This window comes from Pongo pygmaeus, chromosome 13 (assembly GCF_028885625.2).
Source record: "Pongo pygmaeus isolate AG05252 chromosome 13, NHGRI_mPonPyg2-v2.0_pri, whole genome shotgun sequence".
Taxonomy (NCBI): domain Eukaryota; kingdom Metazoa; phylum Chordata; class Mammalia; order Primates; family Hominidae; genus Pongo; species Pongo pygmaeus.
The window spans coordinates 103,717,671-103,730,201 of NC_072386.2; the positions used below are offsets into that span (position 1 = coordinate 103,717,671).

At 41.4% G+C, this 12,531-nt stretch overlaps 1 protein-coding gene across 6 annotated transcripts in view; it reads right to left on the reverse strand.

Annotated features, from left to right (window-relative positions):
- FKBP15 (FKBP prolyl isomerase family member 15) overlaps nucleotides 1-12,531 on the reverse strand; it is a 61,594-nt gene that overhangs the window by 36,821 nt on the left and 12,242 nt on the right. For 3 of the 6 annotated variants that reach the window (XM_063649804.1, XM_063649805.1, XM_054500896.2), the window contains 4 exons: nucleotides 8,651-8,766; nucleotides 4,381-4,465; nucleotides 3,679-3,748; nucleotides 99-173 (listed from right to left, as the gene is read on the reverse strand). In XM_063649804.1, coding sequence (XP_063505874.1) covers nucleotides 99-173; nucleotides 3,679-3,748; nucleotides 4,381-4,465; nucleotides 8,651-8,766 — 346 coding nt within the window. The remainder of the gene's footprint in view (nucleotides 1-98; nucleotides 174-3,678; nucleotides 3,749-4,380; nucleotides 4,466-8,650; nucleotides 8,767-12,531) is intronic. The other 3 variants (XM_063649807.1, XM_063649806.1, XM_063649808.1) reach the window with 2 other exon arrangements.

Here is a 12,531-nt window from a genome sequence, read left to right on the forward strand (position 1 = left end):
GAACCAGTGGATCTAATTTCTACTAGGTACAATCAGACCAGTCTCTCCTGTAAACCTATCCCGAAGGAGCTAATGATTCCAATATGATGAAGTCTTACCATTAGCTCAAAGTTCACATGAATCCTAGCAACCGTAACTGGCTGTTGCTGACTGATATAAAGAAGAATCCTATACTGTAGACAGCAACGACAGATAGAAAAAAAAAAGAGAGAACAGAAGTTAAAAGGCAGTATAAAATCAGCAATAAGTATCAAGGGTTGTGCTTCATGCAGCTATTAAACTCAAAATCTATTCATCCTTTAAGGCTTCAACTTTAAATTTTATCTTCTCACTGTCCACATTAATCTCTTCTTATTTTGGCCTTACTGTTTAACTGTAATTGGCAATGTCTTCATTTTGTTGGTGTTTTCATTTATACAAGGGGTGACTAAGAGAGAGTGGCTGGTTGTGTAAAAGAAAATACAAATTGTTTTTAAATTGATGAAAAACATAAAATACATGTACATTATATGTGTATGTGCCCACGTGACCATCAACCAGATTAAAAAAATAGCAGAGCATTTCCCACACCACAGGAAGCTCCCTCATGCCCTCCCTAGTCAATAATCCCTACCCTGAGGTAACCAATATTCTGACTTCTATTGCTGATTAATTTTGCTTTTTTTTTTTTTTCTTTTTGAGACAGAGTCTCTCTGTCGCCCAGGCTGGAGTGCAGTGGCACAATCTTGGCTCACTGCAACCTCCGCCTCCCAGGTTCAAGCAATTCTCCTGCCTCAGCCTCCCAAGTAGCTGAGACTACAGGTGCACACCACCACACCCTACCAATTTTGTATTTTTAGTAGAGACCAGGTTTCACCATGTTGGCCAGGTTGGTCTTGAACTCCTGACCTCAGGTGATCCTCCCACCTTGGCCTCCCAAAGTGCTGAGATTACAGGTGTGAGCTACCACACCCAGACAATTTTGCTATTCTTAAATTTGTATAAATAGGATTATACAGAGTATACTATTTTGTCTTGCTTCTTTCACTCACCGTATCTATAAGAGTAAGCCTTGATACTTCATGTTCCAGTATTTTGTTCTCTTTTATTGTCACGTACTATTCTATTATGTGAATATACCATAAACTCTTCATTCATTCTCCTGTTCATAAACATTTGAGTTGTTTCCAGCTAGAGGCTACTATGAATGATACTTCTATGAACATTCTCCATGTCATTTTTTTTGAGACGGAGTTTCACTCTTGTTGCCCAGGCTGGAGTGCAATGGCATGATCTCGGCTTACTGCAACCTCCGCCTCCCAGGTTTAAGCAATTCTCCTGCCCCAGTCTCCCAAGTAGCTGGGATTACAGGCATGAGCCATCATGCCTGGCTAATTTTTTTGTATTTTTAGTAGAGACGGGGTTTCTCCATGTTGGTCAGACTGGTCTCGAACTCCCGACCTCAGCCTTGGCCTTCCAAGGTGCTGGGATTACAGGCGTGAGCCACTGCGTCCAGCCTCTCCATGTCTTTTGAAAGACATAGACATTCATTTCCCTCAACTTAAAGAATGTCCTTTAATGTTCCTTGTAGTGCAAATCTACTACAATGAATTCTCTCACTTTTGTTTGGCTGAAAATTTATTTTGCCTTCATATTTGAAGGATATTTTTGTTGCTATAGAATTCTGTAATAGGCAGGGTTTTGTTTTCCTTTCAGCACTTTTAAAGATGTAATTCTACTGTCTTTGGATTCCAATTACATGGACGTTAGACCATGTCCCACATCAGTCTTTGCCCTGGTCTCTTTCCATTATTTCTTCTCTCTGTGCTTCAGTCTGAATATTTTCTATGGAACTGCCTTCGAAGTCACTAATTCTGTCTCCTGCTGTATTCTTACTCTGTTAAACCCATCCAATATGTTCTTAATTTCAGAAATTGTATTTTTCAAATCTAGAATGTCATGTGATTATTCTTATAGATTCTAATTTTTTAAATTCTCCATCTTTTCATCCCTTTTGTACTTTTCCTCTATTTTCTTTAAGACATTATTCCTAGTTGTTTTAAGTGCTTTGTATGTTAACTGCAATGTCTAGATTATTTGTGAGTCTGCTCCTAGTTTATTTATTCCCTTGATTATCAGTTACATTTTCCCACCTCTTCACATGTCAAGTAATTTTTTACCATAGGCCCAACTCGTATATAAAACAACATGGGGGATAAAATCATAAAACTCTTAGAAGAAAACATAGAGGTAAATCTTCATGACCTTGGTTTTGGTAATGGATTCTCAGATAAAACATCAAAAGTACAAGTAACAAAAGAAAAAAATTGATAACATGGACTTCACCAAAATTAAAAACTTTTGTACATTAAAGGACATTATCAAGAAAGTGAAAAGATAATCTATAAAATATCTGTAAATAAGGGTTTAATACTCAGAATATATTAAAAGACTACTACAACTCCACAACAAAAAGACAAACAATCCAATTTTTAAAATGGACAAAGGGCTTGAATAGACATCTCTCCACAGAAAATACATGAATGGTCAATAAGCAAATGAAAAGATACTCAACATTAGACATTGGGTAAAATGCACATTAAAACCACATTAAAGTACCATTCCACACCTACTAGAATGGCAAGAATTTAAAAATAATAATAATAACAAAATGCTGTCTAGGATGTGAAGAAACTGAAACCCTCATACATTGCTTGTGGTAACGTAAAATGGTGTGGCTGCTGTGGAAAACAGTTTGGCAGTTTCTCAAAAAGTGGTACATAAAATTACCATACGAGTCAGCAATTTTCACTCTTAGTATACAGCCAAAATAGGAACTTGACCATATACTTTTATGTCAGTCTTCACAATACATATTTTTTTGTCTATTCCCAATAGACAAAAGGTATAAACAACCCAGTGTCCATCAACTGATGAATGAATAAACAAAATGTGGTATATACCTACAATGAAATATTTTTCATTCATGAAAAGGGATGAAGTACTGATGCATGCTAAAACATGGGTGAACCTTCAGGACATTATGCGAAATGAAATACATCAGTCACCAAAGACAAATACTGTTATGATTCCGCCTATATTAGGTACCTAGAAAGGGCAAATTCATAAAAACAAGAAGTAGATTTGACCTTATGGGCAACTGGAAAAAAGGAAGAAGTAGAGTTATTGCTTAATGGTTACACTTTCTGTTTGGGAAATGGATAGTAGTGATGGTTGCTCAATCAATACTGTGAATGCAGTATTCACGGTATTGAATACTGTGAATACTGTGAATGCAATTAATGGCACTGGATTATGCACTTTAAAATGGTTAAATGGCAAAATTTATCTTATATATACATATGTATGTGCATACATATGTATGTGTTTGTGTAGGTGTGTGTACATATGCACCCCACAATTAAACAACAAACAAACAAAAAAATGCCCAAATTCTTAAGCTAGAATCATATCACAAAGGTCAAATTCAACAATTTTGAATGGTTGGATTTGTTTTAATGCACAATAGTAAGCAAAATGTGATCATTTACTATATGCTTGATATTATAAATTAACATTCAATACAAACAATCAACTTTATCTTCTGATAAACAAGACATTGGGCAAGCCAGATAAAAGCCAGCTCACTGGTATTATTTGGGACATCTGAATATACATGAGATGTGGGAGCACTCTCACCTCTCTGGCTGTGTGGTTCCCCAGAACTGCAGCACCAAATTTGCCCTGCTTTACATATTGACCATTTGTGCTATAGAAGGAAGAGAAACAACAAGTATTAATACTTCCCTAAATTCTGCAGGACCAGCTTTCTTTTCTGTCATACAGAAGTGGGAACAACAGTCATTCAGCCTCTAGACAGGGACATGGGTGAGCAGTTTAAATTTTTTTTTTTTTTTTTTTTTTGAGATGGAGTCTCTCTCTGTCGCCAGGCTGGAGTGCAGTGGCACAATCTCGGCTCACTGCAACCTCTGCCTCCCAGGTTCGAGCGATTCTTCTGCCTCGGCCTCCCAAAGTGCTGGGATTACAGGCGTGCGCCACTGCACCCGGCCCAGCAGTTTATAATTTAAAGCTCATATACTACTTCCTTACTCTTTAAATATAAATATCTATCATTCATGCTATCTCAGTGGAGAGGCTTTCTTTGAGCATTTGACAGCTGTTGAGGGTATAAGCACTCCCTAAAGACAGTAGACAAGATAATGGCTTTTCAAGTTTTACCACAGAAATCTCCAATTCAGATGTTAAAAGTTCTACTGATATTTTGTCCGTGAAAGGGCTAAATAACCGTTTTGCAACAAACAGGTTTTTCGAGAAAAAGTAGAAGCTTAACTGCACGCCCTTCCACCAAACTTCAGAGGGTGTTCCTTCTCAACGACTTACTATCGATATGCATGGACTGCTGTTGCGACCAGTATTGTGGGAGTGCTCATGGTGGCCGGTGCTGTTTTTGGTATTGCCTGATTTCCTGAAGATGAACAAGAAAACAAAGTTGTCATTCACTTCTTGCTTTAAACTAATTTTTTTTTAAGACGGAGTTTCACTCTGTTACCCAGGCTGGAGTGCAGTGGCGCGATCTCAGTTCACTGCAACCTCCACCTCCCGGGTTCAAGCAATTATCCTGCCTCAGCCTCATGAGTAGCTGGGATTCCAGGTTCGTGCCACCACGCCCAGCTAATTTTTGTATTTTTAGTAGAGATGAGGTTTCACCATGTTGATCAGGCTGGTCTTGAACTCCTGACCTCGTGATCCACCTGCCTCAGCCTCCCAAAGTGCTGGAATTACAGGCATGAGCTACCGTACCTGGCTTTAAACTAATTTTTAACCATTGAACTAGCTTCAAAATTGATCTTTATACTTTACAGTTAGTGTTGTAATGTTTTTATGATTATCCTTATTTGATCCACAAAGCAGCCCTATGATCTAGTCTGGGGGTGAAGAAACTGAGGTTCTAATCACCCAAGTGCCTCACACAATTATACCATTATAGTGCCTAGGTCTGAAACCCATGACTCCAACTCCCAAACCACACACCCCAAATAAGTCTTTGGCTAGACAAGGAGTACTGTCTAAAAAGTGAGGTCATAGTCCATTTATTTATTTTCTCCTTCCAGTATTTTGACAGCTATAATATATGAAAATAAAGTTATTTCCCCTTCCCTGACTTCTAAGGTGGGAAATTCAGTAAGATATTTAAATCACACCCATTAATTAATTTCACAAAGTACAACAGAGTAGGCTGGGCGCAGTGGCTTCTGCCTGTAATCCCAGCACTTTGGCAGGCCAAGGCAGGTGGATCACGAGGAGTTCGAGACCAACCTGGCCAATATGGTGAAACCTTATCTCTACTAAAAATACAAAAATTAGCTGGGGGTGGTGGCGTGCACCTGTAGTCCCAGCTACTCATGAGGCTGAAGAGGAAGAATCGCTTGAGCCTGGGAGGCAGAGGTTGCAGTGAGCCGAGATCACGCCACTGCACTCCAGCCTGGGTGACGGAATGAGACCCCATCTCAAAAAAAAACAAAAAAAAAAAAGAGAGAGAGACTACAGAGTAACACTAACATTTTCAAATACCATGTTAAGAGTAAATCACATTTATGCTCACTATCTGAATGTGATGGAAGTGTAGTGAGATAATACTGATGCGGACATGACATGCAAGAACTTATATTTCGAAAGAACTCTTGTTTAATTTTTTCTGTATTAACACTTTTTTTTCTGATTATAGAGTACAAGTGCATTGTAGAAAACTTAGAAAATACAGAAACACATAAATTAATATGAAACATTTTTGTGTGTACTTCCAGTTATCTCCTTATAATAAATTCCTTAAAATGGAATTATGGGATAAAGGAGCATAAAAAATTTAAGGTTTGGTTACATCCTGTCAAACTGTTCCTCAGGCTGGACGAGATGGCTCACACAGGTAATCCCAGCACTTTGGGAAGCAGAGGTGGGCAGATCACTTGTGGTCAGGAGTTTGAGACCAGTCTGGCCAACATGGCGAAACCCCATCTCTACTAAAAATACAAAAATTAGCCAGGTATGGTGGCGTGCACCTGGAGTCCCAGGTACTTGGGAGGCTGAGGCATGAGAATCGCTTGAAACACAGGAGGCAGAGATTGCAATGAGCTGAGATCACGCCACCGCACTCCAGCCTGGGTGACAGTGCGAGACTCCATCTCAAAAAAAAAAAAAAAAAAAAAAATTCCCTTGAACAGAGAGGGTCTTCTGTATTGCTACTTTATTTATTTGTAAATGCCTAAAGAAAACTGTATAGGCAATCTTGCTTCTACAGCTCCCCGCTAAAAGCATTAACAAACTCATAGTTGCTGTCTTCTGATTTAAATAATCAAGTTAGCCAGGTGCAGTGGCCAGGAGTTCAAGGCCGTAGTGCACTGTGATGGCACCTGTGAATACCACTACATTCCAGCCTAGGCAGCAAAGCAAGACTCTGTTTCTAAAATTAAGTACAATAAACAATAAAAATAAAAAACCAAGTGTTTTCATTGGGTGGGAACTAAGGTTGTTTCTTTTTCTCCCATTAACTCAACCACTTTAACGCTGAAGCACACTGCTGATGAAGAGATGTGCCACAGGAAATATAAAAGCATAGCCTACTAGAAATCTGGCCAGGTTATGACTTGGAGAATAAGAGAAGCACCTACAGCAAAACTGCCTAAAGTAATAGGTAATATTTAAGGCAGGGGTCAGCAAACATTTTCTGTAAAGGGCCTATAGGCTGTGGTATAATATGAAACATGTTTGGTCTTTGTCCTCAGTTCCTGACACAGTGCTCCTAAATCCCTTTTAATTTCCTGAGTGATAAGAGTGGTAGGAATATCTTTTGTATAATCCAATTTTAGCCAGCATGATAAGGAAGGAGGTCCCCTTTGCTTTAACCTATACAACAAAAGTAACTTTGAAAAGACCAACTGTTTTTTGTTCTGTTTCTGCTTTCTTCAGCCCTTTTCTGCCTATAAAGCCAACCTCCTCTGCTCAGCTCATCACAACATTCCATTTTATAGAATGAAGTATTGCCCAATTCTAGAATCTCAAATAAAAGCCAATTAAGATCTTAAAACTACATGTGTTATAACTGTATCTTTTGACAATGAGGTGACTTAGAGTGGGGCCCTAGAGGGGTGGAGCCTCAGGATGGAGCCTACAGCTAATCTGTCCAGATAAAACAAGTGAAAAGTAGGTCTTCCTTCTTGCCAAAACACTGGACAGTGCCTACTTAAGAGTGCCTTGGGCAAAGTTTGGGAGAGCTGTGTCCATATGGGGCAGAAGGCCTTGCTTTCGAACCTCTCCATCAGTTCCCAACAAAGCACACACCATCTAGCTGCTAGAAATCAGGATCCCAGATCTTAGCGAAGCACTCACCACTGGGGGTGAGCTTAGCCAGACTAGTCAAGGATACACAACCTGGCATGTCACTTTTGGAAGGCTGCTAACCCTTCCATCTAACCTGATAAGGCACAATCCTAGTGCCAGTTGTGATGGCTAATTTTTTTTTTTTGAGACGGAGTCTCGCTCTGTCGCCAGGCTAGAGTGCAGTGGCGTGATCTTGGCTCACTGCAACCTCCGCCTCCTGGGTTCAAGCAATTCTCCTGCCTCAGCCTCCCGAGTAGCTGGAACTACAGGTGAGCACCACCACGCCCAGCTAATTTTTGTACTTTTAGTAGAGACAGGGTTTCACCATGTTGGCCAGAATGGTCTCGATCTCTTGACCTTGTGATCTGCTCGCCTTGGCCTCCCAAAGTGATGGCTAATATTGAGTCTCAACTTGATTGGATTGAAGTACACAAAGTATTGTTCCTGGGTGTGTCTGTGAGGGTGTTGCCAAAGGAGATTAACATCTGAGTCAGTGGACTGGGAGAGGCAGACCCACCCTCAATCTTGTTGGGCACCATCTAATCAACTGCCAGCGTGGCTAGTATAAGGCAGGCAGAAGAAGGTGGAAGGGGCTGACTTGCTGAGTCTTCGACTTTCATCTTTCTCCTGTGCTGGATGCTTTCTGCTGTCGAACATCAGACTCCAAGTTCTTTGGCTTTTGGACTCTTGGACTTACACTAGTGGTTGGCCAGAGGCTCTCAGGCCTGCAGCCACAGACTGAAGGCTGCACTGTCTGCTTCCCTACTTTTGAGGTTTTGAGACTTGGACTGACCCACTACTGGCTTCCTTGTTCTTCAACTTGCAGACAGCCTATTATGGGGCTTTACCTTGTGATCGTGTGAGTCAATTCTCCTCAATAAACTCCCCTTCATACATACGTATATCCTATTAGCTCTGTCCCTCTAGAGAACCCTAATACACTCTTGTTTTTATTTTGTTTCGGTTTTGTTTGTTTTTTTTTTTTTTGAGACGGAGTCTCGCTCTGTTGCCCAGGCTGGAGTACAGTGGCTCACTGCAACCTCTGCCTCCTGGGTTCAAGAGATCCTCCGGCCTCAGCCCCGCTAGTAGCTGGGATTACAGGCACATGCCACCACACCTGGCTAATTTTTGTATTTTTCGTAGAGATGGGGTTTTGCCATGTTGACCAGGATGGTCTCAAACTCCTGACCTCACGTGATCCACCGGCCTCGGCCTCCCAAAGTGCTGGGATTACAGGCATGAGCCACCTCGCCCAGCTAATACACTCTTAACTTACCTGTTGCTGCCGTTCCCTGGCCTTTCTTAGGCTGTTTTGGGGCTGTGTACTGGAAAAATTCATTTCCATGGCCAGCAGCTGCCTGATCCAGTCCAAAAAGTGAGGCCAATCTGGCACTGTTAGTAGAAAATGAAAAATGAAATTTCACTGATATACCCCAAACCTGGAATTATTATAAAAGCTGCTCATCTCCAACCTTGAACAAATACCTCCTTGACTACATCCCACCATTCAATACTAGAAACACTTCAAGCTAGGAAAGCTGATTAAAAATTAAAAAAAAAAAAGAAATAAAAATATTGGACATAGCAAAGTGTCTTTGAAATCAAGATTGTGTATGTGATTTGAACATCATCAGTTGACCCTGTTTATCCCCAGGACCTTGGTCAAGGCATTTCTTTTTTCTGGACCTCAGTTTTTCCACCTACAAATTGAAGTGATTAGTTCAGATGCTCTCTATGGTATCTTCAAACTGTAAATTCTTGCTTTTAGCAAATCAGTTTCTAGTCACCCTTAATGATTACTCCCCCTCCTGCTTTTTACTAGTTTATTCAATTGAAATGAAGCTATGATACAAACTTACCCATCAAGCATGGTCCCTGCCATCCTTTCATCTAACAGAACCATTCTTTCATCATTCCTTGCAAAAAATCTTATCCCCCACCATTCCACTGAAACTCATCTTGCTAAAATCACTAACAATTTTTGTTTGTTTGTTTTGTTTTTGTTTTTTTTTAGACGGAGTTTCACTCTGTTGCCCAGGCTGGAGTGCAGTGGTGTGATCCTGGCTCACTGCAACCTCCGCTTCCCAGGTTCAAGCGATTCTCCTGTCTCAGCCTCCCAAGTAGCTGGGACTACAGGCGCATGCCACCACACCTGGCTAATTTTTGTATTTTTAGTAGAGATGGGGTTTCACCATGTTGGCCAGGCTGGTCTCGAACTCCTGACCTCAAGTGATCCACCCACCTCGGCCTCCCAAAGTGCTGGGATTACAGGTGTGAGCCACCAGGCCCGTCCGATCACCAACAACTTCTTTGTTACTAACCCCAGTTTACCAGTCCTTCTTATTTCACCTCATACCACCTTTTTATACTGTCAATTAATTTGTTCTTCTTCAAATTCTTCTCTTGACTTCTGCAGGGATTGTGGAAGGAACAGGTCCAAATAAGATATCAATAAATACTAATGCAATCCCTGGCTTGTTTTGCCCCATTTCTCTGGCTTCTCTTTAACCCCTTGGGCTCTTCTTCTTCATTTGCCCAATCTTTAAATGTCCCTGTCTCCAGGGCTTCATACTTTCTCTCCCTTGGTAGGGTTTCATACTGTCTCTCTCTACTTATTTACCTTGGTATCAAATGCTATCCAAATGCTGATGATGCTCAAATCTGTATTCCCAGCCCAGAACTTGCTCTTGAGTGCCAGAAAACATAGATACCCCACAGGCAATACAAATGTAACATGTCCAAACCAGAACTCATATCCTCCAATGCCCACTGCCCCAGCAAAACCTGTTCTTCCTTTTGTGCTCCAAGACCACTGCCAGGTTCAAGGATTCTAGAGAAGGACTCAATGGTCTCAGCATATAGTGGTACTCATGGCTAAGATCTATTACAAAAGAATATACAGCAAAATCAGCAAAAGTAAAAAGTGCACAGGTTGGCTGGGCACAGTGGCTCATACCTGTAATCCCAGCACTTTGGGAGGCTGAGACGGGAGGATCACTTGAGGTCAGGAGTTCGAGACCAGCCTGACCAACATGGTGAAACCCTATCTTTACTAAAAGTACAAAAATTAGCTGGGCATGGTGGCACACACCTGTAATCCCAGCTACTCAGGAGGCTGAGGCAGGAGAATCGCCTGAACCCAGGAGGCAGAGGTTGCAGTGGGCTGAGATCGCGCCACTGCACTCCAGCCTAGGCAACGAGAGCGAAACTCCGTCTCCAAAAAAAAAAAAAAAAATTATCCAGTCTTGGTGGTAAACGCCTGGAGTCCTAGCTGCTTGAGAGGCTGAGGCAGGAGGCTCAACTGAGCCCAGGAGTTTGAGACTACAGTGAGCTATGATCATGCCACTGCATTACAGCCTAGGTGACAGAGCAAGACCCTGTCTCCCCCAAACCAAAAAAAAAAAGGATTACTAGATTATCATAAATGTCATAGGAATGAGACTGGTGGCGTTATAAGAAGAGGAAGAAAGATCTGAGCTAGTATGCTTGCCATGTGATGCCACGTGCCATCTCGGGACCCTGCAGAGAGTTCCTACCAACAAGAAGACCTTCACCACATACAGCCCTTCTGACCTTGAACTTCTCAGCCTCCATAACTGTAAAAAATAAATTCCTTTTCTTTATCACACTTTAGGTATTCTGTTATAAGCAACAGAAAACAGACTAAGAGATCAGCCAAGAGCCAACCTTGTAAGCAGGGCTTTTTAGGAATAATAGTCTCAGGCTTGCTGTGTTAACTCTTTAAAACAATTTTTTTTTAGAGACAGGGTCTCAATCTGTCACCAGGCTAGAGTGCAGTGGGGCGTTCATGGCTCACTGCAGCTTTTGCATCCAGGGCTCAACCAATCCTCCCGCCTCAGCCTCCCAAATAGCTGAGACTACAGGCATGCACCACCACACTCTAGGGATTCTCCCACCTCAGTCTACCAAGTAGCTGGGACTACAGGCATGCACCAAGAAACCTGGCTAATTTGTGTATTTTTTGTAGAGACAGGGTTTCACCATGTTGCCCAGGCTGCTCCTGAACTCCTGGGCTCAAGTGATCCACCCACCTTGGCCTCCCAAAATTCTGGGATTACATGTGTGAGCCACTGTGCTTAGCCATGAACATATTTCTTAAATGGTAAGACCTGATCTGAGGTGCAGAATGGATGTTGTGTTAGCAGGCATGAAAACAACATTAACCTTATACATCTCCATCAGAGTTTGTGAGTGACCAAGTACACTGTCAATGGGCAGTAATAATTTGAAAGAAGGCTTTTTTTTCTGAACAGTGGGTCTCAACAGTGCATTTAAAATATTCAGTAAACTATGCTATAAACAGATGTGCTGTCATCCAGGCTTTGTTCCATTTACAGAGCACAGGCAGAGTAAATTTAGCATAACGCCTAAGGGCCCTAGGATTTTTGGAATGGTACATGAGCAACGACTTCAACTTAAAGTCACCAGCTGCATCATCCCCTAATAAGAGTAAGCCTGTCCTTTGAAGTTTTGAAGCCAAGCATTGACTTCTCCTCTCTAGCCATGAAAGTCCTAGATCTTCTTCCAATAGAAAGCTGTTTTGTCTACATTGAAAATCTGTTGTTTGGTGTAGCCACCATCACCAGTTCTTTTTGCTACAACTTCTAGATAACTTGCTGCAGCTTGCAATCACTTGCTGCTTCATCTAGCACTTCCATGCTATGAAGATGGCTTCTTTCCCTCAACCTCATGAACCAACCTCTGCTCACTTCCAACTTTTCTTCTGCAGCATCCTCACCTCTCTCAGCCTTCACAGAATTGAAAAGAGTTAGGGACTTGCTCTGAATTAGGCTTTGGTTTAAGGAAATTTGTGACTGGTTTGATGTTCTATCAGATTCCCTTAAACTTTCTCTATGTCAGCAATAAGGCTGTTTTGCTTTCTCATCATTTGTGTGTTCACTGGAGTAGCACTTTTAATTTCCTTTAAGAATGTTTCCTTTGCATTCACAATATGGCTAACTGGCACAAGAGGCCTAGCTTTTGGCCTAGCTTTTGTCTTTGTTTTACACGCCTTCCTCACAAAGCTTAATCATTTCTACCTTTTTTTAAGCAAGAGATGTGCAACTCTTCCTTTCACTTAAACACTTGAGGTCATTGTAGGGTTATTAATTGGCCTAATGCCAATATTGCTGAGTC